At 40.6% G+C, this 26,372-nt stretch overlaps 1 protein-coding gene across 5 annotated transcripts in view; it reads right to left on the bottom strand.

Moving 5' to 3' along the window:
- LMLN (leishmanolysin like peptidase) overlaps nt 1-26,372 on the bottom strand; it is a 119,260-nt gene that overhangs the window by 15,444 nt on the left and 77,444 nt on the right. Inside the window, exons 17-19 of one of the 5 annotated variants that reach the window (XR_004344092.1) lie at nt 21,550-21,691; nt 14,367-14,437; nt 9,916-10,035 (exon numbers count right to left, since the gene is read on the bottom strand). Coding sequence is in view for 4 of the 5 variants with exons in the window: in XM_032594740.1 (XP_032450631.1) it covers nt 14,431-14,437; nt 21,550-21,691 (149 nt within the window). In the remaining variant the exon portion in view is untranslated. Of the gene's footprint in view, nt 1-9,915; nt 10,036-14,049; nt 14,438-18,091; nt 21,714-26,372 lie in introns of those variants that run through there. The other 4 variants (XM_032594740.1, XM_032594742.1, XM_030330523.2 and 1 more) reach the window with 4 other exon arrangements.

Raw genomic sequence — 26,372 nt, 5'->3', positions numbered from 1 at the left:
AGCAATGACTCTCAATGAGATAAAGATGTTCTCAGGCAGCCTGAGTGAAACTCTTCATGTCCTGCTGCTGGTACCTTGCCCCCAATCCCAGCCAGTTTGTCAAGTTCTGAGCTACTGCTGCAGGCCTCAAAATCCAGCCTCCAAGGCTAAAAGATTAAGGAGATGCCCTGAGGGTTAAGGCCTTTGGCACATGTCTTCATCAAAAATATGATCTTGGGTTCACATGGAGTGTTTTTGATGCCACAAGACCAGATCAATTCTAGAAGGACTTGGCCTTTGAGAACAGGTGTCATAAAGCAAGGATGTCCTGCTCATTTTTCTTCAAACATTTAAGAAATATTTATTAGGCACCTACTAATTGTGGCAGGAAATGTTCTCTGTCCTGGGACACATCAGTGAACTAAATTTACAGACAGAAATCTCTGCTCCATAGGCTTACATTCTTGTGGGGATGGATGAGCCCCATGAAAATTTTCACAACTTCTTTGTCACTTCCTGTCCTGTTCCTGTCATCTCCTCCAGAGATAATCTGGGAAAACCAGATGAGACTCATCATACACTTATTTTGAGCTACCTTGGGAGAAGTCATATGATGGAGGAGGGCTGCTGTGGGTCTGAGATTATGCACAGGTTTGAATTGTCTAGTGAGACAGAGAAACTAAAGGAACCCCATGAAAAACTGCTTTCTTCACTCCTTTCCCTGCTTCTGTTCTTGCTAGAATCTGCACCCTACCCCCTTACATATGCCTCACAGAACAGGTAATGTATGTCCTCCTTGTAAAGGTCAAGGAGTTAATGATCTCTTTGGAGTCTTCCAGCACAATAGATAACATCTAAGGAGTGACCAGGTAGGGTCATCATGAACCTGTTTTCCAAGACCACTGACTCATCAAGACCTGACTCCAGGGCATAAGTGACCTATGAAGAACATTTAAACACTCCTCTTTGTTCCTGGATGACTGAGAAGATATGTGCACCAGACCACAATCCTAAATAAAAACTCCAGACCCCAAGCAAGGATGAAACTCACTCACCTTTCCAGAGAGTCTCCAGGACACTCTGTATCTTCACTCTCTCCATGTCTTCAATAAACTCTATTCTCACTTCCTCTTGCCTCACCCTTGATTTCTATCCTGTGCAAAGCCAAGGACCCTCTTGGCTGGTCCTGTGGTACCTTCTCTGGGTCTTTGAACCCGGCCAGCCTATATCATCTAGCTTTTTATTTATTTATTTTTTTACTGCTTATTGCTCACACTTTTGAATGGCATTGTCTTGCCAAGAATGACACAAGCTCCATTTTAACCGATGAGCTTGGGGTTTGAGGCCTAATATAGGCAACATTTTATAAGTCTATGGAGCAACCAACACCCCCAGATTTTTCTGGTCACCCTCCTTGCATTTGCAAAGCTGAACCAAGAAATTAGCTTTGACTGGGGTCTTGCACACCCACAGGCCTCACCCTTGTAATGTAAATAGTTGCCAGAGACCCTGCCCAAGAGTCTGGCTGCACAGTCCAGAGTGAAGACACAGACTCTGGGGGGCAGAGTTTGGTTAATTGCTAAGTTATTTTTTTTTTAGAAAGAGAGAATGTGTGAGAGGGGGAAAGGAGCAGAAGGAGAAAGGAAGAGAGACACACAGAGAGAGAGAGAGAGACAGAGAAAGAGAGAGAGAGAATCTTAAGCAGGCTCCATGCTCAGGTCAAAGCCTGACTTGGGCATGATCCCATAACTATGGGATCATGACCAGAGCTGAAATCAAGAGTCAACAAACTGAGTCACTCATGTGCCCCCTAAATTATTTCTTGCGTAATTATTTATTAAGCACCCTTGGTTTAGGTACTAGGGATGTAAGAGTGAACTTTAATGGATAAAGAGTCCTGGTCTTCATGGAAGTGACAGGTCATTGAGGGTGTGGGAAGGGTGTGGGGAGAAAAGATAAACAATGATGCTCATCAATCTCTTCTACAAATAGCACTTTTCAAATTCCAGTGTGCAATCCAATTACTTGGAGAGCTTATTAGAGCAGATTGCTGGGCTCCATGCCCAGAAACTGATTCAGTAGGTTTATGGTGGAGTCAAAGAATTTGCATTTCTAGCAAATTCTCAGGTGATACTACTTAAAATGTACTTTGCACAAATCATAGAAATCCAAGGTCACTACCTATAAGATGAAGGATTTAGTACCTTATGTGCTCCTTTAAGTATGGTTCCCCAGACTCCCTGGTGATCTTTATGAAAAGTACAGAAAGAAGTGGATTCTTGGTCCCTCCCCTAAAGGGAAGTTGTTCAGCTAATGAAAAAGAAGGGATTACTTACATATAGAGAAATGACCATGTGTTGCTATGTTAAAACCTTGAAGGAATTAAATATTGATGAGAAATAATACATTGATTGAACTAAAGGTGTTTACAATAATAATATTCAATGTTATGAGGTGGAGTTCATACACTATTGGTATGAGCATAAACAGCAATGTGTAACAAAAGCTATATTATCTTTTTAATGTTTATTTATTTGGGGGGGGAGGGGCAGAGAGAGAAGGAGAGAAAGAGAATCCCAAGCAGGCTCTGAGCTGCCAGCACAGAGCCCGATGCAGGGCTCGAACACATGAGCTGTGAGATCATGACCTGAGCCAAAACCAAAATTCAGTGACACAACCGACTGAGCCGCCCAGGCACTCCATACCAAAATTCTTTACAATAATGCTTTTAATTCAGTAATTCCTCATTTGAAAATTTGTATTAACTAACTAACAGGCAGTAAGAAACAATAGATCTCTGGGGCACCTGGGTGGTTCAGTTGGTTAAGCATCCAACTTCTGCTCAGGTCATGATCTCATGGTCTGTGAGTTCCAGCCCTGCTGAGCTGACAGCTCAGAGCCTGAAGCCTGCTTAGGATTCTCTGTCTCCCTCTCTCTGCACCTCCCCAACTCATCCTCTCCCTCTCTCTCTCTCAAAAATAAAAAAAAGGAAAAAAGAAATAATAGAGCTCATATACCATCTACCCAATTTCCTCCAATGTTAACATCTCACAAACTATAGTACAATATCACCCAGGATACTGACATCAACATAATCCATAGATCTTGTTCAGATATCCCATTTTACTTGTACTTATTTATGCATGTGTATATGCATATGTGTGTATTTAGAGATAAACAGTTTTATCACATTGTATAGGTTTGTGTGTCCATCACCAGTCAAGATACAGAACAATTCCATCATCACAAAGTTAAATTATTTTGCTGTTTTATAACCACACTTACCTTGCAATGTCATAAATATTTAGCTATAAGTATGTTTCTTGTAGTAATCTTTTTAATAGGTAAAAAAAAAATAGCTTCAATATTCATTAATAGGATACTGATTACATTGATTAATGCATATCCATAAAATAAAATTACAGGGGCACCTGTGTGGCTCAGTCAGTTAGGCATCCAATTCTTGATCTCAGCTCAGGTCATGATCTCACAGTTCATTGGTTTGAGCCCCACGTTGGGCTCTGTGCTGACAGCACAGTGTCTGCTTGGGATTCTGTCTCTCTCCTTCTCTCTCCCCCTCCCCTGCTCTTTCTCTCAAAACAAATAAATAAACTTAAAAAAAAAACAAACAAACCATACAAACCTTAAGTTTGATAGCACATTATCCAGCGACTTACAAAGAGTTTTATAATATATTCAGTAAAAATAATCTTGCAAGTGTATTTTTATTTTCTCCTTTTTCACTTGTTCATATTTTCTGATAGTTTTATAATTACCACATATTACTCAAAAATTGTTTTATTGTGGTAAAATACACATAACATTTTGAACGTACAGTTCAATGGTATTAAATACATTCACATTGTTGTGAAACCATCACCACTATCCATCTCCAGGACTTTTTCATCATCCCATACAAAAACTCTGTACCCATTAAATAGTAACTCTCCATTCCCCTCTCCCTCCAGATCCCGGCAAACACTGTTCTAGTCTCTGTCTCTGGGTATTTTACTACTCCAGGCACCTCATGTAAGTGAAATCATATGATATTGTCCTTTTGTGACTGGCTTATTTCACTTAACATAACATCTTCAAGTTTCATCCATGTTGGAGCATGTATGTGATGCCACACTGATTAGTAATCCATAGGCTACCATTAAATACAAAGTCACTTATAGTAAGCCTCATATTTGTGAGATTTTTGCATATTTTTTTTTCAACGTTTATTTATTTTTGGGACAGAGAGAGACAGAGCATGAACGGGGGAGGGGCAGAGAGAGAGGGAGACACAGAATCGGAAGCAGGCTCCAGGCTCTGAGCCATCAGCCCAGAGCCTGACGCGGGGCTCGAACTCACGGACCGCGAGATCGCGACCTGGCTGAAGTCGGACGCTTAACCGACTGCGCCACCCAGGCGCCCCGATTTTTGCATATTTTTAACCGTGAATTGCAACGCCAAAGGTAAGTCAAGTCTGAAGTACCAAGGCTAAACCATCTTTTGTAGTGAATTTGGTGGGGGTGACCTGGTAGAAGGAGGGTTAGTTTAGGCCGGGGAAATGACATTCATGAGGACTGAAAAGTGGAGACCCACACAACACAAGTGGTGACAAGAAGCCAATCCACCTGGCTATGCTCAGGAGCCTGAGCAGGGTAATACTGAGAAAAACACAGAAGATGCTACGGTTTGAATGTTTGTGTTACCCCCAAATTAATATGTTGAAAATCCTAATGCCAGGGGCGCCTAGGTGGCTCAGTTGGTTAAGCAACCGACTTCAGCTCAGGTCATGATCTCGCAGTCCATGAGTTCAAGCCCTGCGTCAGGCTCTGTGCTGATAGCTCAGAGCCTGGAGCCTGCTTCAGATTCTGTGTCTCCCTCTTTGCCCCTCCCCCACTCACACTCTGTCTCTCTCTCTCTCAAAGAATAAATAAACATTAAAAAAAAATTTAGAAAATCCTAATGCCCGATGTAATGGTATTAGGAGGTGTCCTTTAGGAGGTGCTTAGGTCATGGGGGTGGAGCACTCATGATTGGGATTTGTGCTCTTATAAGATAATGCTCCCCTTATAAGAGATATCTCAGAGAGATCCCTCATCCCTTCTGCCATCTGGGGATACAAATAGAAGTCTGTGACCTGGAAGAGGGCCCTCACCCTACCAGGCCAGCACCCTGAGCTCAGACATCCAGTCTCCAGAACCATGAGAAATAAATCTATGTTGTTTGTAAGCCACCCAACCTGTGGCACTTTTGTCAAAGCAGCCTGAATGGACACATGATAAAGGCAAAGGTTGAGGGACAAAATGCACATATAAACAGTTTCAGCGTAATAAGAGATGCCATGTCAAGCCAGAGGGAATTGAAGCTGATGAGATAAAACATATTCAAATTGTTGTTTAGAGAAAGAAGTACTGCTGACTTGTGCAGTTTGGATGGCAGGAGGCCGAGACAGGCATGCAGGGGAGGCACAACCTTTCCAGTTGGGTACAGATGGGTTCAAACTTGCCCTGTGAGGCTCACTGAGGCTCCCACTCTCTACTGCACCAGTCAGGATTTGTTGTGTAGACTGTATGCCTAGTTGAGAGAAGGAAACTGAATGTAACAAAAGGAAACTGTCAGAAAATGGAGCAGTCATGGGAGGTCAGGATGAAGTGGAGCCTGGAGAACTTAGGAGAACCTTGCTTTTATGACCGTTGTTTGGGATTGAAGTAAAGGCAAAACCCAGGACAGATGCTGCAGCCTAGCTGGTGAGTCATGCCCTGAACACCGACTAGAGTCAAGAAGCTAGGGTGGGAGTTTACCTGCCTAGTCTTGTTCTGGTTCCTTGATATCTTCTTCACCATATAGTAAGAGAGTCAAAGGAGCTGAGAGCAGATGTGAAGAAGGGCTGGTGTTTAAGAAGAGATCCATGGGGACAATGGGAAGCTCCCCTTTTGTTTCACCCCAATCAGCCCAAGGTTATAATCCTGGCCTGGGGAATAGCTATCAGAATGGACAGGAAAAGGCAGACTCAGAGACGGGGAAAAACCACAAGATTAACAAAACATCTCACAGGGTGAAGGACTTTGGAAGCTACCTAAGGTCGACTTCTCATCTAAAGAAAATGATTACTAACATTCTTGAGGACCTCCTTCACATTAGGCTGTTCTAACTGCTTTAAATGTAAGTCTTTTGATCCCCTCCAGAGTCTTAGGGACATTATGACCCCTGTTTAGAGATGAGGCAGCAGAGGTTAGGCAGCCTGCCTGAGGCAGCAGATGGTGAGTGGTAGAATCTGGATCAGAACCTAGGTAGGTGCTCCATCAACACCTGTAGGTTGGCCATCAAGCAATTCTACTTTCTTTTAGGTATGAATATTTCTAGAGTCCAACTGCCCACTGAACTTCTATTCCCACATTCCTCCACTTATGCACAAAGGACAGAGCAAAATATTTCTTTCTGTTCCTATGCAGTATCCTTTTGGGTGACTAGGAACCTCTTTCTTGTACTCTGTCATTTTTCTACACTTCTGCCCATGCCCAACATCAGGAGCCCACCCAGCTTCATCCCATCATATCATCTGTATTCAGGCCAGCAAGGGCCCATCTGCCCCTCATGTCTGAGACTGCCAAGTCCCCTTGTCCTGGTCCTCATATTATTTCTTTTTTTAATGTTTTTTTAAATATTTTATTATTTATTTTTGAGAGACAGAGCACAAGTCGGGGAGGAGCAGAGAGAGAGGGAGACACAGAATCCAAAGCAGGCTCCAGGCTCTGAGTTGTTAGCACAGAGCCTGATGCGGGGCTCAAACTCACAAACTACAAGATCATGACCTGAGCCAAAGTCAGATGCTTAACCAACTGAGCCACCCTGGTGCCCCATCTTTTTTTTTTTAATGTTTATTTATTTATTTTGAGAGAGAGTGAATGGGGAAGAGGCAGAGAAAGAGGGAGAGAGAAAATCCCAAGCAGGCTCCATGCTGCCAGTGCAGAGACCAACGCGGGGCTCGAACCCAGAAAACACAAAGTATGAGATCATGACCTGAGCCGAAACCAAGGGTTGGATGCTTAACTGACTGAGCCACCCAGCCACCCTATGGTCCTGATTCTTAACAGCAGAAGGGCCATTTAAAAGATAAACCTCTGTCTTGCTAATATCGCTTACCCTGGTTAGAAGAAAAGGAATGACCCAAACAGTCTGAAACTGGGGCCCTCTAGGCTGAAAATGAAAGTGCTAGGTACACTAAAGAAGTATATTATTATTTAAGGCAATATTATGAGTTCAGGTCTCTGGTTGGCCCATAGGGGAATTAATAAACTCTTCTTTGCCATCAGTAGCCTTCAGATTTCATGTTACGGGTGCTGGGAAACCAGGTTTCAAATACATTCAAAGTGGATAGCACATGATTCCAGTGGGCCTAGGGTCATTCAACAGAGGTGCTGGTATGTACACATTTGAGGCTTAGCAAGCTGTTTCCCTAAGATTCTTAGAGCAATTGAGAATGTCTTTTTGTTGAAATCCTCCTCCTCCTGGCAGGAATGAGAATGGAAAGAGCAAGTAGATGAGACAGGGACAGAGAACTCCAAATGACTGCACCTACCCCATGGCACAAACTCTAATCCTCAAAATTTCCTTATGTTCAGCAGAAATGCATTTTGGATTGAGTCTGCACTTTGAAGCCCACAGAGAAACGACCTTCTCTTCCCAATGACAACCCTTTCTGAAGGAGAAAAAAATCCCCATTTCCTTTACATATATGTGTGTGTTCATTCTACAATGCCACTTTCCAGGCCTCCATCATCCTGATCATCCCGCTCTGACTTATTCAAGTTTGCCAAAATACTTTTTAAAATATGGCACCAAGAATTGAAAGATTATTTCCTCAGGGTAGTTAATGCTGCATACATAATGTCTGAACAAGGCAGGAGGAGACAAGAAATGGAAGTGATTTGAAGGAAGTGAGCTTGAGGACTGGAAAGATGTTATTGAAAAACTGCACATAGTGGTTCAGATGTAAGATAATTTGGGGGTGGCGATGTTTCCTGGTGGAAACAGGAAATATAGTCCTGAAGGGAGAAGAGATTAGGACTGGAGGTATAAAGAGTCTTCAGACTAGATGTAAGCAGTGGGAGCTAATCCAATGAAGAAGGGGAAAACTCCCATTTGTGGAGGACAAGATAATGAGGCTGTGCCAGACATTTTCCCAGGGTTAATGCCATCTAGTCTGCACAATTTTGTCAGGAATCAGCCATCAGGAGGGAGAGTGAGGCTGATAAAACCTAAGTAACTTTCCCAGGGCCACTCAACCACTAAGTGAAAGGGCTGGGACTCCGACTTGGGTGAGTTGTCAGGGAGTGTGATGAGAGCCTCAAGAACTTGTTCCCAAACCAAAGGAGTCAAGTATGAATTGCTGACGAGCACAAGTGCATGAAGGTTTCCTAGGTGGTCTGTGGACTAAGTACAGATTTAGTGCTTATGAAATAATAGTCTACAGTTTGCTGGGAGGCTGGGTAGCACAGAGCTTAATGGTTAGGAATACAGGCTGTAAAGAGACCTGGCTTCAAATCATAGCTTTGCCCTTTGTGTATTGTGCATTCATGGGAAAATTTCTCTACTTTTCTACCTTTAGTTTCTTTGTCTATAAAAGGCTATGAATAATACCAACTTTGTAGCATTGTTACAAGGACTAAATGAGATCTAGTTTGCAATGGATATTTTCATATATCTCTGTAAGTAAAATATATATAAAGAGTATATATGAGAAATGCTTACATCATAAGCATTCAACAAAAGATAGTTATTTCTATGTAAATTATTCATTTGTCTTTGGCACTCAACATTGAGCCCCTTTTTATTTTAATTTTTCTTAATGTTTACTTTTTTAAACAATTTTTTAACATTTATTCAGTTTTGAGAGGGGGCAGGGGCAGAGAGAGGGAGACACAGAATTCAAAACAGGCTCCAGGCTCAGACCTGTCAGCACAGAGCCTGACGCAGGGCTTAAACTCACAAACCGTGAGATCATGACCTAAGCCGAAGTTGGTAGCTTAACTGACTGAGCCACCCAGGCATCCTGAGCCCCTTTATAAAATGGAGAACGAGGGGTGCCGGGGTGGCTCAGTCAGTTAAGCATCCAACTCTTGATTTCTGCTCGGGTCATGATCTGATGGTTTGTAGGGTGAGCCCTGTGTTGGGCTCTGCGCTGACAGTCTGGAGCCTGCTTGGGATTCTCTCTGCGCCTCCTCTCTGCCCCTCCCACATGCTCTCTCTCTCTAAATAAATAAATAAACTTAAGAAAAATTAAAATGGAAGCTAGCCTGGGTGGCTCACTCAGTTAAGCGTCTGACTTCAGCTCAAGTCATGATCTCGCGGTTTGTGAGTTCAAGCCCCGAGTCAGGCTCCGTGCTGACAGCTTGGAGGCCGGAGCCAGCTTCCGATTCTGTGTCTCCCTCTCTCTCTCTCTGCCCCCCCACCGGTCATGCTCTGTCTCTGTCTCAAAAATAAATAAACATTAAAAAACAAAAAAGAAAGAAAAATTAAAATGGAGAATGAGGGGTGCCTGGGTGGCTTAGTCAGTTGAGTATCTGACTCGATTTTGGCTCAGGTCATGATTCCAGGGTTGTAGCAGTAACCTCTGTGTTGGGCTCCATGCTGAATGTAGAGCTTGCTTTCTCTTTCTACCCCTCTCCCCTGCTCATACTCTCTCTCTAAAATATAAATTAATTAATAAATTAATTAAAATTAATTAAAAAATAAAAAATAAAATAAAATGGAGAATGAGTGTGGTAGATTATAATGTGTCACCTTGGCTTAGCTTGAGCTACTTTTCCCAAAATTCCCTTCTGTGTGTGTTAGAGGATCCATGAGAGATTCTTGTGGCAGAGATCCTAGAGACTGAGGGCAGAAGTGAAGTAACAGACATTTTTGTAGCTTACACACATTGTCATCTATTGGCTGGCTCACCTTGCTGCTGTGAAGATGCAGTCAGGCCTACGACTGCTCCAGCTTCCTGAGTCCTCCTCCAGCATCTCCGGCTCCTGGGCCAGGTGTGTGTGTTTAGCTCTCTGATAAGGGTCCCAGCTTCTGCAGGATGATAACACCATCAAGGTTGGAGGCAACAAAGACTGTCACGGTTTTATTTCATTTTTAGGGTCCAGCTTGTGCTTGCTCTCTTCTTCCTTAGATTGGGCTTCTCTTCCCCACTGCCTGCCTGCTGACTATATTTATCTCCTAGTTAGGGTTGCCAGATTTAGCAAATAAAAATATAGGATGCTCAGTCAAATTAATTTCAGATAAGCAACAAACAATTTTTTAGTGTATATTTATCTGTAATTCACATCTGACTGGGCATTCTGTTTTTGTTTGTTTGTTTGTTTGTTTGCTAATTCTGGCAACCCTAAGAGCAGAAGAGTAAGTGATTAGAGAAAGAGGATTGCTGGGCAGAATCCCACTGAGGATAGTGACTGAGTTTACAATTACACCATTTAATACCCAGCTGAGTGCTTTTCTCCAGCAGGGCTCAGCTGCCCAGGTGCAGGTAAGGCCTAGATAATTAAGTTCATTCAGAGTTAGGACTTTTATCAGGTGGACGTTGGTAAAAAGCACAAGACAGTTTAGGGCAGAAGTTTGCAAACTTGAGTTTGCCACAGCGTCACTCAGAAGACTTTGTCAGAACACAGACTGCAGGGTTCCACCCCTGAAGTTTCTGATTCAGTTGGTCTGAGGTAGGACCCAAGAATGCGCACTTCTAATGAGTGCTGCTGGTCTAGGGACCACACCTTAAGACCCACTGGAGTAGAATGAAATGGGAGACCATGAGACCTAAAAGTAGATAAAGGGAGGGAAGGACAATGGAGGGGCTGATGGGCAGAGTGTATTCCTGCTCTTCACTGTGGGCAGAAGACTGGCGACTTTGGAGGGGTTGTTTGTTCCACCTCCTTCAGTCTATTCTTTGCTGTCTTCTAAATTTGACTATATATGTACTAACTCTGTCCTTCCTCTGACACTGGCATCTGCCTCCTTTTTAACCAGGGAATTTTTGAGAACTCTGGTGTCATGACCCTGGTGTCCAGTGTGATCTATGAGAAGCTGGGCATTAAAACAAATGCACTGATGGAGGCAACATCACCACAGGGATGCAGAAGTGAAGAGCACAAGGTAACAAGATCCCACACAGAGACCTGCAGGAAGAGAGGATGAGAGAGGAAAGAAAATGGAAGGGGGAGGGGTGAAGGAGGACATGGAAAAGAGAGAGCATGATGCACAAGAAACAGAATGCACGAAGAGAAAAGCAAAACCCAAACAAAGAAAACTGCACAGAGGAAAGAGAAGTACAAATATACAAAGGTTTGGAAAGCAAAGGGGCTAACTGCCTCAGAGAGTTATCTCAGAGGGACTGAGTGATGAAGGAGAACAATGAGGCATAAAGAGCCACAGGAAAGATGAATATAATCTTGTCATCTAAACTGTATGAATATAATCTTGTCATCTAAACCGTGTGTTCTGGGACTGTTTGATCATGTTTCATGTACTCATCCTATATCCTACTTAAAAGTACACTATAGAGAACAAAATCCCCAAGTTGAGGGGATATGAGTGTATGGGTGCAGGTGTGTCATTTTTTTATTCTGTGCTTTATTACTCATGCTGTTTTCCTTTTGCATGTCTCATTTACAATGGTCTGGCAAGATAGTGAGGACCATCACCAACATCAACATCATCATCGGAATAACACAATACTGACAATAATAGCTATTATATGCCAGACACTATACTGTTTTACATATATTATCTCAATCAGTCCTTCTTTCCTTTCACAAACCCATGAGATTGGAAAATCAGCCTCCTCTTTCAGATGAGGGTATTTGCCAATAATGGGATGTGAAGCCAAGTCTCCTCCCTACATCCTCCCACCTACCCAACACTAACAGTCCAGGCCTCTTTTATGATTACATTTCTAAAATCAGGGAGGAACACTTCCACTTGGAGGTATAAGGGAAGGCTGGTCTGGAATGCCAGGAAATGTGAGGTTGAGGAAAGGGGAGGAGAAGGAGAAGTGCAAATTGTTAATCTTACCTCAAATTTACTCTGATTTTCCACATTCTTCTCTAGGGTGTAGAAATGAGAAGCAAGGGAAGACCTTTAAAGAACTGTTCAAACCCCCTACTTTGAAATCACTGTGATAGAAAATGTGGCACGGTGGATAGAGCTCTGTGGGGAACAGAAGGTATAGCAAGGGGATACTGGAGTGATTGGGGCCAGGGCTGAGTCGCTCCCAAAAAAGGGAATCTCTAAAAGCCAATGTCAATGATAGGCTAAGGGTTTCCATTCCTAACACACATAATGCACTTACTTTCATATCAGTAAGAAAAAAAGGCAAATACCTCTTGTGGAAAAATGGCCAAAATTGAATGTGCATGTCAAAAGAAGAAATACAGGTGACTAATCAACATGTGGGAAAAAAAAGGTCAACTTTATAAGCAACCAAAAAATGCCAATCAATACAGCAAATCCCCTATTGTTCCAAAAAAATTTTTAGATAACATTCACTTTTGGTGATTGTGTGGAGAAATGAGTAATTTACTCCACTAGAGGGCAATTCACCTGTATGTATTCACGTTTACTTTTACTTTTTATTTTTTATTGATGTAAAATAGACATAACATAAAATTTACCATTCAACTATTTTAAGTATACAGTTCAGTGGCATTAAGCACATTCACATTGTTGTGCAACCATCACCATCATCCATCTCGAGAACCTCTTTTACCATCTCAAACTGAAACTTTGTACCCATTAAATAATAACTCTCCATTTCCCCTGTATTCACATTTTAATATGATTTATGATTACCATACCATACCAGGGAGCAGAGAAGGAGAAGCCTGAATCCTACACTAAGGTGTGGAAGTCTAAAGGCCAGGGAAAGGCTTTCTGCAACAGGTGATGCCTGGGCTGAGACTTGAGATAGAATTTAATTTGCCAAGTGTGGGTGGATGGGGGGCAGTAAGGGCATGCTCCCTGCCCCAGTTCTAATAATGCTTCTAAGGGGCGCCTGGGTGGCTCAGTTGGTTAAGCATCCAACTTCAGCTCAGGTCATGATCTTGTGGTTCATGAGTTCCAGCCCCACATCAGGCTCTGTGCTGACAGCTCAGAGCCTGGAGCCTACTTCAGATTCTGTGTCTCCCTCTCTCTCTGCCCTGCTCCACTCATGCTCTCTTTCTCAAAAATAAATAAACGTTAAAAAAAATAATTCTTCTAAGTATTTAACAATTAATCACTATGCCCTTATTTACATATGTGCATATAGACAATTTTTGCATACAAATTTCTGAATGCACAAAACTCCCACAATTTGAATTAGGCTACAGGATGGAAAGTTCTTTTCTGTTTTTTAAATTTTTTTTAGTTTCTTTAATGTATTTATTTGAGAGAAATAGAGACAGACAGACAAAGCTTGAGCGGGGGAAGGGCAGAGAGAAAGGGAGAGAGAATCCCTAGCAGGCTCTGCACTGTCAGCACAGAGCCCAACGTAGGGCTCTAACTCACAAACTGTGAGATCATGACCTGATCCACAGTCAAGAGTCAGGCACTTTGTAGTTTTGACCTGAGTTCCTTTTGTGATGGACATCCTTACAGTGAAGTTTTGCATATGAATTAGGCTCCATCATCTAGATTCACTCTTGTAGGGTTGGGAAGGCAGAGGTCATCTTTCAATGCCTGGCTATTTTCTGCAAGAAGTTTATAATGGAGATGCGGGGTGTTCTTCAGCAGCACTCTAGGACCTGGTCACTAGCACTGTGCATGACAGTCAGGAGAAAGTCACTGCAGCTGCAGTCAGAAAATCAGTTTCCTGATTCACCTTCCCTTCTTTGTGGAAGAGACAGCAGTTCTGATGGAGCCAAGTTCTACAGGGTTGTTCTGGAAGACATTCTTTTTTTTTTTTTTTAATTTTTTTTAATTCTTTTATTTATTTTTGAGAGAGAGAGAGCAAGTGGGAGAGGGGCAGAGAGAGAGAGGGGGAGATGCAGAATCTGAAGCAGGCTCCAGGCTCTGAGCTGTCAGCAGAGAGACGGATGCAGGGCTCGAACTCATGAACCGTGAGATCATGACCTGAGCCGAAGTCGGACACTCAACTGACTGAGCCACCAAGGCACCCCATTCTGGAGACATTCTTTCAGGACCAGCACAAAGCCCCCTTCTCCAGCTTTTCCAAGTGTATTGTAAACACTCATCCTGTATGAAATCACTCTCAGCTTAAAAATGGATTCTGTTTCCTGTAACTGAACCCTAATAAATCTTTAACGAATATTTTCCCTACTTTAGAATGGTGGCTATTAACTCCATTGGAAGAAAGATAAAATTTTTTCAAGCTACAGTTTATAGAGAAGGACTCCTAGCCATAAATAACTTACCAAAGTCTTAAAGTCAGTAGTATTGGGACCCAGATCTCTCTGTTGCCAAAGCCTTTGCTCTTACTTACCACCTGTTAAAAAACAAAATTCAAATGAGTAAAATTGAGGATCTACTTGGCTTTATTAAGCAATTCATGAATCTGGCAGCATCCCATCTAACAAGTAGAGGAGAGTTCATAGGAAGGAAAATTATTAGCAGAAGAAAAGAAAGGACTGTATTAGGCAAACTGGCCTTCTGAAGGAGAAGGGCAGGTCTTATTATGCAGTTTACCTCATCTTCCTTTGGGGGATAAAGAAGGCCTAGACAGCAGATTACCTAGTAGTGCTTTTTGGAAAATTCTTGACTGACCAGTTAAAACTTAACATTTCTGGGGGAGGTTGGAAGTGCAATTAGGTTAGATATTTAGCTCTGGTTTAGTGACTTGGCCTAGCTCAAGAGGCACCATTTTCGGCCTGTGGTTTTCTTTAACACACCTTATGTTGACTCCCCAAAATTCACAAACATACTGATTCACACACAAAATCTTCTCTGCATTGGTGGGTAGTGTATTCAAATTGTCTTTCTTGTTCATGCTTTCTTTGTCTCTGTCTTCCAGATATGCTGTCAGGGGAAGCCAGCTAGGCATTCAGAGCATGCATGAAGAATCACCCAGTACAGGGCCAGCTGGGTGGCTCAGTGGGTTGAGTGTCCAACTTCGGCTCAGGTCATGATCTCGCAGTTTGTGGGTTCGAGCCCCATGTCGGGCTCTGAGCTGTCAGCATAGAGCTCGGAGCCTGCTTCAGATTCTGCATCTCCCCCCCTCTCTCTCCCTTCCCCATTCATGCTCTGTCTCTCTCTCAAAAATAAATAAACATTAAAAAAATTAAAAAAAAAAAAAAGAATCACCCAATACATAGCAGTGGACAATTCACAGAGCCGGTCCTTTAATCCAGTTTAACTACTAACACAGGGAGCCAAGGCAGAGCTGAAGCATACAGCCCCATAGGATTAGGCCAAGTTTTTGGGTTTTTTTTGTTTTTTTAATGTTTATTTATTTTTGAGAGAGAGAGAGAGAGAGAAGTAGTGAGTGGGGAAGGGTCAGAGAGAGACAGGGAGACAGAATCCCAACCAGACTCCACACTATCAGCACAGAGCCTGATGTGGGGCTTGAACCCACAAACCAAGAGATCATGACCTGAGCTGAAATCAGGAGTCAGACACTTAATTGACTGAGTCACCCAGGTGCTCTAGGATTAGGACAACCTTAAAACCATACTGCTTTTCTGATGATGAGAAAGCATATGTGAACCTGGGAAAGAAGGGGGATAATTTCTGGGAAGAATTGAATTTGGGGTTTTTGTATTTGAACTCTTTTTTGGCATTGGGCCATCTTGCTTGCTTTTCTAGGGAAATGTCTTCTATGACCCTTCAAAAATCTGTTTCTGGGGCACCTGTGTGACTCAGCTGGTTAAGCATCTGACTCTTGATTTTGGCTCAGGTCATGATCTCACAGTTTGTAGGTTTCAACACCATTTTGGGCTCTGCGCAGACAATGCGGAGCCTGGTTGGGATTCTCTCCCTCTCTCTCTACCCCTCCCTTGCTCATTCTCTCTCTCTCTCTCTCTCTCTCTGTCTCTTTCTCTCTCTCCCCCCTCCCTCCCTCCCTCCCTTAAGCTCTCTCTCCAAATAAACTTAAAAAAAAATCTGTTCCGGGGCGCCTGGGTGGCGCAGTCGGTTAAGCGTCCGACTTCAGCCAGGTCACGATCTCGCGGTCCGTGAGTTCGAGCCCCGCGTCGGGCTCTGGGCTGATGGCTCAGAGCCTGGAGCCTGTTTCCGATTCTGTGTCTCCCTCTCTCTCTGCCCCTCCCCTGTTCATGCTCTGTCTCTCTCTGTCCCAAAAATAAATAAAAAATGTTGAAAAAAAAATTTTAAAAAAAAAAAAAAAAAAAATCTGTTCCTATTGGTTTAATAAACGACACTAGAATTGAACTACTTGGAAAAAACTAAGAACACTTCCTCAGGCTAAGTGTCAAAATTAATTCCTGCTATATTAAAGGATAAAATGTAAAAATTAAAAGAACCAGAAAAAGATATAGTTGAACTGTTGAACTGGAAATAACATAAATGCCCATCAGTAGGGGAATAAACGATGCCATATTCATAATGAAGTACCATAGAATCATTACAAACTATGAGGTAAATCTAAGTTTACACACCTGGAAAGATGATTATGTTGAACCTGTAAGCAGTAAATATAAGATACTAAACAATATGAGTAGAGGAATACCATTTTTATTTTTAATAATTGTGTACTTAATCTTGTATTTATGTATATATATAATAGTAAAGTTTGAAAAGTGTTAGAAAAGAAACAAGCACCCCCAAATGGAGTATTTTGTACTAAACCCCATGTCAGCAAATCAGGCTTAAATCAACCTAATCTAATTGCAGTTTCAACCTCTCCCAGGACTGTAACCTTCAGCTAGTCAATCTGGAATTACCTGGTCAGCACTAGTGAGGTAATCTACCTGACAGATTCCCATCTTTCCCCAAAGCATAGTGACCTTGCCTGAAACTCTGTGCTAGACACTTCCTTTTCCACCCTGTTCTGCCTATAGAAGCCTTCCCTTTTATACAGCTTCTTGGAGCTCCTTTTTATTTGCTAGAGGGGATGTTGCCTGATTCATGAATCTTTGAATAAAGCCAATTAGATCTTCAAATTTACTCGGTTGGATTTTGTTTTTTAACAACAGATATGTACCATACTGAGGCCCTCTAGATTACCCCTGGGGACGGGGGGGATAGAAACGGAAGGGCCAGAGGAAGCAGGACCACTTTTACTTCTCTCTATAATATTTTTAAGAATGGTAGAACTATGAATTATTTCTACTAATTGTGTTCCGTAATTAAAAAAAAAAACTCTTAAAAAAATTTTTTTTAACGTTTATTTATTTTTGAGGAGAGAGAGACAGAGCATGAGCAGGGGAGGAGAAAGAAAGAGGGAGACACAGAATCTGAAACAGACTCCAGGCTCCGAGCTGTCAGCACAGAGCCTGAAATGGGGCTCAAACTCACGAACCATGAGATCATGACCTGAGCTGAAGTCGGATGCTTAACTGACTGAGCCACCAAGGTGCCCCTTCTCATATATAGTTTTAGCTATGTATATAAAATATTTATAACTTTAAAAATCTAAATATTGTTATTAAAATTCGCCACAAACAGCTCAGCAACTAAGTCACAAAAGCTACGTTTGATCAATTTCACAAAGTGCTTGGTTCCACACCCCAGAACAGAATGGCTCCAAGTGCACAAGGTGAAGGCATGTCTGGGATATCCTCTCTTGAACTACATTCAAGTTATGAAGAATCCCACTCCATGACTACAGCTATAATCTACTTGGTGATACTGCACAGAGTGTGGTACTTGAATGTGCCAGGGTGGTCATGCAATGAGACTTCTGGCCCACAGCATAAAACAAAAGGGACTAGAATAATCTGCAGCCAGAAGAGCCTGCCCTGAATTGTTTTAGACTGCTCTCTTTCCTTCATAACTATCTGAGGAGAGCTCCTCCCTATAGCTTTACATAAGACCTTTCCCCATTCTTTAAGTAGGAAAATTCTACTCTAGTTAAAGTAGAAACTGAATTATTTCATAGTAAACATCTCATCTTCCCCAAATAGAGTGCATGCCTTGTTTGTGTTCTTCATCCAGGTTTTAAAAACTTGATAAGACAAGATGCAGATTAGTTTCCATTTTTATTAAAGTTTTTTTTTTTTTTTTACTAAGGAATACATTACACTTAAAGTTCAATAACACAAATAAAGATTAGTTCTTAAATCTTCTATTTCATTTATCAAAAGTGTAAACATAAAATAATTTACCACTTCTTCCCCAATCTTGACTGAACATAAAAAAAAAAAAGGAGTCATATTTTCAGGTAAATTCTTTCTTCAGAATGAGTAGCAGAGACTTTATTAAACTATATTCCTGGGCTGCAAGGACATGGCATGGATGACTAAGTGCTCACTATGCACTGGGTTTGCGGGGCTGTGACTGAAGTCCACCTCCTCCACCAGGACTGCTCAAGTGCCCTCAGAGATGGCCCTTCTCTCTCTGTTCAGTGTCCAAGGACATGGACAGCGCTAAGGCCTTGAGCACAAGACACTGTGATGAACATGATGTGCAAACTGGCATACTCCAGGAGGCAGATCAGAGCCAGCAGTGACCTACCGAGTCTGGATGAGTGTTAGTCATAGAATATTAGAGCTAGAAAGATTCTGAGAAAGCAGCTAGTCATTTTACAGTTGGTCTCAATCAGTAAGTCTTCTAATATTGAGAAGAATATTGATAAAATTTTATGGAATACTCAGACATACTTATGTATCTTCCTAAGCCATTTAAACTTCATTAATTTGTTTCTCATCTTCAAATATTGATAAACTCTTAAGCCAACATACTAGGCTGAAACTAATTTCAAGCATAACATTTCATAACATTTGAAGAATGCCTATTTGGTTTTAACAAACATAAATATTCTTAAGAAATAAGTAAGGAAAAAGGATGCTCTTCAGGAGAATATTAGAGGGGTCTATATTAAGACAACCCTAACTGCTTGCCAGTTTCTTTAAAGCTGTCAGCTCAAGTCTGCTGACATGGCTTTTGCTGCCTTCCCGTAAATTCTGTTCTTAAAAACCTGAGAGACAAATTCACTTGATATTTTTGACATTTAGGATCTTAATACTATCAAAATGAACCTAAATCTGAACTGAAAACTGAGGTAGTCTAGTCAGTTTTTATATGCACTCCACACGTTTTGAGTCAGAAAGGACTCCAGTCTACTATCCCCAAATCAGCTACTCTTCATTCTCCTTCCGTGCCCCACCTGGCTCCCACAATAGTTGCAGTCTGCTAGTCGCCTCCTCAGTGAACTGCTTCTGTTAACATAAAGGGCATCCTGCCAAAGGATACTAACATTTAAACCATTTCAAATTCTTCAGTTCAAAGTAGAAGTCTAGCCCACTAATTCTGCACTGAAATCTCAGATTCTAAGTCCGTTTTTAGAATACTGACATATTCTAAGTGACTCAAATGAGCCTCTCAACACTTCTTACAGGTTCAGTGGCCTTCTAAATCTTCATGGAGTACACTATGAAGAATCAGTGATTAGCAACTATTCTCGAGACTTATTGAAGAGGAAGGAAGACACCAGAGCAGTTAGTTACCCTCAGAAACTCAAGATTTTTTAGCCTCACACTTTAGCAAGTTCCTTATTTGTGCAGAGAAAACACTAGGGGATCAGATTCCAAGCTTAATAAATATATATAGAAAAAATGTCATCTATAATATTTTCTCCAGAAAGTTATTAGTGCAAATATAATTATATCAATAAAAAATAAAGCAAAAATATATTTCAAGTATAAAAAGCACCATGCTTGGAAAGAATACTACCTAAATGGCATTACTGCACAACAGTCAAAATATAATCGAACCTACCACTGTGAATTCTCAAATCTATTCGTCATCGTATTTTTGGTGAAATTCTTTATACACCTATGCAGATGATTCATAATCACAACAGACATATAAGTTTAGAGTTTTATAATTTTCTTTAAAAATATACTCTATGCTTTTTTCTGACCTTTAAAGTATGTGTGACAAAGGCAGAAAACTGAGCACTGGCCTGACACCATTACTATTAGTTTCTTTTTAGCTGAAGTCAGCTGTGCTAGAGACCCCCAGCACTTTACAATGACAAATACCTTCAATTTAAAACTGTATGCAAATACATATTCAAAATTAATGCGTTGAAAAACAAAAGTTGACTTTCTTTATGCTGGGCTGCACTTTGGCTCCAATACCAAATGGTCAGTTGGAATTATTTTTTAGTAATTATACTGCTTGCTCACTTAGCACTTCTTAAATGCAGTGCTCAATAACTATAAGCTAAATTAAGGGTGAATGAATGAATGGATGGATGGATAGATGGATGGATGGATGGATGAATGGATGAATGAATGAATGAATGAATGAATGAATTTGTCCAGGAGTTATGTTTATAATGCCGCAGGACTTCAGTAGCTTTGGAGACAAACTGTACATTACTCATCATTAAAAAATTTCAAACTGGAATTACTAAGAAGGGTTGATAAGCTCTAGTACCAGAGCAGAATTACTTCTGAGGATGAGAATATAAAGCAGGAGGTAAAGAACATCACCTCATTTCAAAGCACAGGCAATTTTCTGACTTCTGCAGACTGAGCTTTATGTTGTGGGTAAAGTGAGCCCTACTGAATAGGCCCTATACCAAACCTACACTTTGCTATTAGTAAACAATTCAAACCATCTGTTTTGACTTACATTTTTCTTCTTATATATAAAATACTTTTCAGATAGTAAGAATTCTTCTGTTAACAATTTCTAAGCCCACCTGAAAGGAATAGTTCTATTTTTGTTGGATTACAGCTGCCATAACTATTTTCTGAAAAACATACAATTATGTTTTCTTCTGTTTGTTTGCATGTCTTCAATGTTTTTACAGGGCAGAGTATTTTTCTCTCTCTGCTCCCACAGTTTTTCAAGTCATTATTAAATTACTGGAGAATACACTGGAAGGGCTACCAACATGTAATAGTTCAGTAGTAAACTGCCACACAGCTGGTTTGAAAAGGCAAGCATGGTTAAATCATAAGATTTAGCAAATTATAATTTAAAAAAACTTTTGGGAACAATGAGAACAATGATTTAAGTGTACCAAGCACAGCTATTAAACTCAATATAGGTATAATAGTGATGTAGAAACCCAATTCAATTACTGTCTATACCTCAAAGGACAATTTATACTTGTGAGGACAGGATCCACAATTTATAATTTTGTAATAATTAGCTTTTTAAAAAAAGTTACTGCAGTATTGATGAACTTTCCCATCATTTTAGGTTAATGAAAATGCTGAGGTATGTAATCACTCTGAAAATTTCACCAATTATCCCATTTTCAAAGGAAAACTTCAGGCAGGTTATATATGCTGAAAAATAGAGACATGGTGACTTGGAATTCCTTCTCCTCCTCCAAACTCTGAGGCTGTTGGGTTGCTGATGAAGAGTGACTGCTGTGAAGCTCTGCTTCAAGGTCTTGTTGTAGTCAACGCTTCCAAGCCAAAGTCAGGAATGCCACTTCTGCCATCTGCATAGGTTGGCACTCACCCAGATTTTGTGCTTTGTTCAGAAGAACATGACACAAAGGAATGTCTTGAGAATTCACTTTTCCTAGTGCCATACACATAGAAGAAATCCAGCCAGCAGAGGAAATAGATTGCCCAGCAGAAGCCAGAGGGTGACCACCAGGCTAGAGGAACGGGAACAGAGATCTAGGGTTGAAAACAAGAAATTGACTTTCTGGAGACATTTTTGGAATAAATCATACCACGTAAAAATTAACAGATGAATATAGGTGATTATTAAAAGGTGAATAAGGACCACCTTTGGGAGGAGAATCAAGAATGACTTCCTGAAACCTAGATATGCAAAGTCATTTTCTTACATTTATGGAAAAAGAATGAAATATTTTATGCAGGAAGAAAAAATGATATAACCACCATATCAAGGTTACTTTTTTGGTAATTTTTTTTAAATGTTTATTTATTTGAGAGAGAGAGAAAGACAGAGAGAGTGTGTGTAGGGGATGGGCAGAGAGACAGGGAGACACAGAATCTGAAGCAGGCTCCAGCCTCTGAGCTGTCAGCACAGAGCTCAATGTGGGGTTCAAACTCATGAACCATGAGATCATGACCTGAGCCAAGGTTGGATGCTTAACTGACTGAGCCACCCAGGCACCTGCACCATATTAAGGTTAAAAGCAGCACCCGAAAAAAGAAAGAAGTGTCTTCAGAAAGTATCCCAACAAAGCTAAAGATGCTACACAGAAAGTAAATTAACATCTTGGCTATTCTGACATGGGGTGCAGGACTTTCTTCCCCTTTTCTTCCTTGTCCTTTCTAAGTATGGTGACCCTATAATTTATCTCCTCAAATCAGGACATTTTGAGACAAGTGTTGAAATAAATATCTAGTCCCAAGATGGAACCACTCCTGTGCAGGGTGCCATGTCAGCAAACTGAAACTTAAGTTAATTTTTGAGTTCCTCTGCTTGACCAGAAACACAGTATAACTAGTAAGCTAATCTCCAACTGCCAAGCCAACTGAGACCTACACTTGTTTCCTTTTTCTTTGCTCTTTCCAAATATGGTCAGATATGCAATCAACTCAAGCCAAGTACTTCTTCCTTGTTTCCTGCTTGCTGTCCTTTTCCCTTATTTTGCAGTTTTCTACTCTTGAGTGTGGAGACTGCCTACTTTATGAAGTGTGAAATAAAATTTGCTTAGACCAACTAAATAGTTCTTTCTGATTAATACAAGGGAATGCTATTAATAATTATACCAGGACCACTGGCACATTGACTGTCCCAGGAAAACCAGGACATATGGTCCCTGATCTCTAAATATCTACCCATCTATCCATATTACCCCAGGCTGATATGGAAAGGCAGAAGATTGTATGGGCTTTGGGCACTAGGAATACATTAAAAAAATTTTTTTTTAATGTTTATCTTTATTTTTAAGACAGAGAGACAGAGCATGAGTGGGGGAGAGGCAGAGAGAGAGGGGGAGACAGAATCCGAAGCAGGCTCCAGGCTCTGAGCTGTCAGAACAGAGCCTGACGCAGGGCTCGAACTCGTCAACTGCGAGATCATGACCTGAGCTGAAGTCGGACGCTCAACCAACTGAGCCACCCAGGCACCCCAGGAACACATTTTAATTTAGCTATGAGTCATTCTCAGGGCTAAAATGACTTCCCCAAACAATTCTCAGAATGGAAAACATTTTTGGGGCCTCCTGGGTGGCTCAGTCAGTTGAGCATCTGACTCTTGGTTTCAGCCCAGGTCATGATCTCATGGCTTTGTGGGTTTGAGCCCCACAGTGGGCTCTGCACTGGTAGTGTGGAGCCTGCTTGGGATCCTCTCTCTCGCCCTCTCTCTGTCCCTCCCTCATTTGCACTCTATCTCTCTCAAAATAAAAAAACTTTTAAAAAAATTAAAAAAAAAAAGTTACACACACACACACACACACACACACACACACAAAGTATGGAAAACATTTTTATTGTATCCAGGAGACCAGGTCAACCTGACTTTATTTTAGAAATAAGTTGTCCTTTCTAATATTTCAATTAATAAACAGCCAACCAAGCTTCAAGTCTGACTTACTTAAAAGATAAGAAAAATAAGATTTGTCTTCAGCTACACAATGAAAAGAATGATAATTGTTAAGGCACTGAAGCTTGCTCTTCTGAGCACTATGCAGTGTGGAACAAGTATTTAAAAAAAATTATTTCACTGCCTGTAAGCCAGGTAAACAATGGAGAATTCCTATTCTTCCTCAATGGAATCATGCTGGTATTTGTAAAATCTTAAAAAAAAATCCCACTTAGTTAACAACAGTCCTCAAAGTTTAGTCCTTATGTCAACAATATCAGCATCACCTGGGAACTTGTTAAAAATGCAAATTCTGGGGGCACCTGGGTGGCTCAGTTGGTTAAGCGTCTGACTTTGGCTCAGGTCATGATCTTGTGGTTTGTAAGTTCAAGCCCCAAGTCGGGCTCTGTGCTGACAGCTCAGAGCCTGGAGTCTGCTTCGGGTTCTGTGTCTCCCTCTCTCTCTGCCCCTTCCCCTGCTCATGCTCTCTCTCTATATATCTCAAAAATAAATAAAAACATTAAAAAAATTTTAATGCAAATTCTCAAGCTTTAACACAGATCTTCTGAATCCGAAATTCTGGGAGTTAAGGCCTAGCAATTTAACATGATTCTGATTAAATTTTGAGAACTTCTGACGTAGGACTGCACTATTCAATATGGCAACCATAGCTATATGTGCTATTTAAATCTCAGTTAATTACAATAAAATAGTTTCACACTAACATTAACCACATCTTACATGTTCAAAAGTCATATGTGGCTAATGAGTACTGTACTGGACAATGCAGACTATGGAACATTTCCATCAACCCAGAATAAATTGGATAAATTGTAGCCTAGAGCATCAGGTAAAGTGGTCTTGGCTGGATTAACAAATGGACCCTGGAGTCACTAATAACACAGGCATATCCCTTTACTTCCTGACTTTCAATTTAGCCCAAAGGAAATAGGAGAAGTAGGTATTGTTTATCTACTGTTGGTACTAAAATTTAACAAGCTATTAAAACATTAACAGGAGTTCTGGAACATTTGTTCTTCAAAAACACTACACTTTCTGTGTTAATACTAATTAAGATGAAAAGATTCAAAAAGAGGGTTTCAAAATGAATTAGAGACAATAAGATCTGGGTTTTGTTTTTTTTTTTTTCTGAACTTCATTATTTATTAGCTATGACCATGGATAATACATTACTTAATTTCTTTATACCTTAGTTTTCTCATGTGTAAAACGATAATTCCTACCTCATTAGGTTTTGTGATGGTTAAATGCAATGATGTAGACATAAAGAATTTGGCAAAGTGTCTAACATTCAATAAATGGAAACAAAAACAACCCTTACAATCTGAAGAGACTAGAAAGAATTCAGAAATAAATCTTTCATATTCACTAATGGAAACTATCTTAGGCAATACAGAACAATCATTTAATCATATTCTAGCATTTAGAAAGTGATGACTAAAGGAGAGAGAAAAGAAGGTCAGCGTTTCACATTCTAAAAGAAATTACAAATGTAAGAAAAGTCTATGCGAACTAACACCTGAGAACAACAATAATCAGAAAAATTTAGGGAGAAGAATATCTTTTACACTTCCTCCAGAATATTGGGAGTCTTAATGTTTTAAAGGCATGCTTAAAGACCTAAAGAAATACTTTCATAAAACCGAAGGATGAGAGATGGTCATTTTTATACTTGTTTACTAAGCTTCATCATAGGTTAATTCTAATAGTATTTCTCATACAAGTACATTTTAAAAAAAGTATTAAACTGAAACAAGCTATTTACCTGAAAAAAACATTTCTTGTAAAGTTTGCCATAGTTTCTGGCACATAGTTTAATATTCTGTAAAGGCTCAGTATGCTCATTGAACACATCAGCAAATACGGTAACTCAAGATATTTTACAATTTCAACAGTGATGTATATGTTTTAAAAGCAATGCCTAAAATGTATCCTTGTAATATTTATACATTTTGCAAAATTTGGTGGTTGTGATGCTCTTTTGAGCATGCTTCCTCATGGAAATGGGCAAGTTAACAGGGAAATCAACCACATCATACCAACACTATATCAGAAGGATAACTGATAAAGAGCGAGCAGGATAAGCAGTCTCAGGTGCAGACTGTGCAGGCATAAGGGGCTGGTGGTTTGCAATCTCGACTCTCCACCTCCTTTCAATAGATTCACTTGTCTTTGCCATGTTCCAAGAACAAGAAATAATTATCATAGCCCCTTGACCTGGTTTGGATTTCCTCTTAATCCTAGACATTCTTCTACTGTACTCCCAAGATTCTTACCCCTGAACCAGCACAAATAACTCTCTATTTCAATTCTAACTGCTAATAGCTCAATCCTTGCTCATCTCTTGGATGATGAGATAGAGACAGATTGTTACAGTTAACTGACATTAGCCCTAAGGATGGGAACTCCATCAGAACCACCTACTTGTGGACTATCAGCCCTTCTATTCTAGCCATAGTAATTTAACAGTAACAACAAAATTAGGTCATCCTACCAGTTTCATATTAAAAGTAAGTTACCTAAGAGTATTTAGCACTACATGTACTATTTACCACATTAAAAGGACCCATGATCTTCTGTCATTTCAAACAATTCATTATGTCAGTACTATTATAACTGCACTGCAGAACACAGCAGACTCCCTGAAGTTCTGTTCAGAAAAGAGATAACATAGCAGGCTTGAGGTTGCCATCCTTCGAAAGTCCAGCTCGTAAGCTGGTTGTCTGTCTGGGAACTGGTTTCCTCCAGACATCACC

The sequence above is a fragment of the Lynx canadensis genome, chromosome C2 (assembly GCF_007474595.2).
Source record: "Lynx canadensis isolate LIC74 chromosome C2, mLynCan4.pri.v2, whole genome shotgun sequence".
NCBI classification, from domain to species: Eukaryota; Metazoa; Chordata; class Mammalia; order Carnivora; family Felidae; genus Lynx; species Lynx canadensis.
The sequence above is the reverse complement of the archived record's forward strand: the minus strand, read 5'-3'. Positions and strand labels throughout refer to the sequence as shown.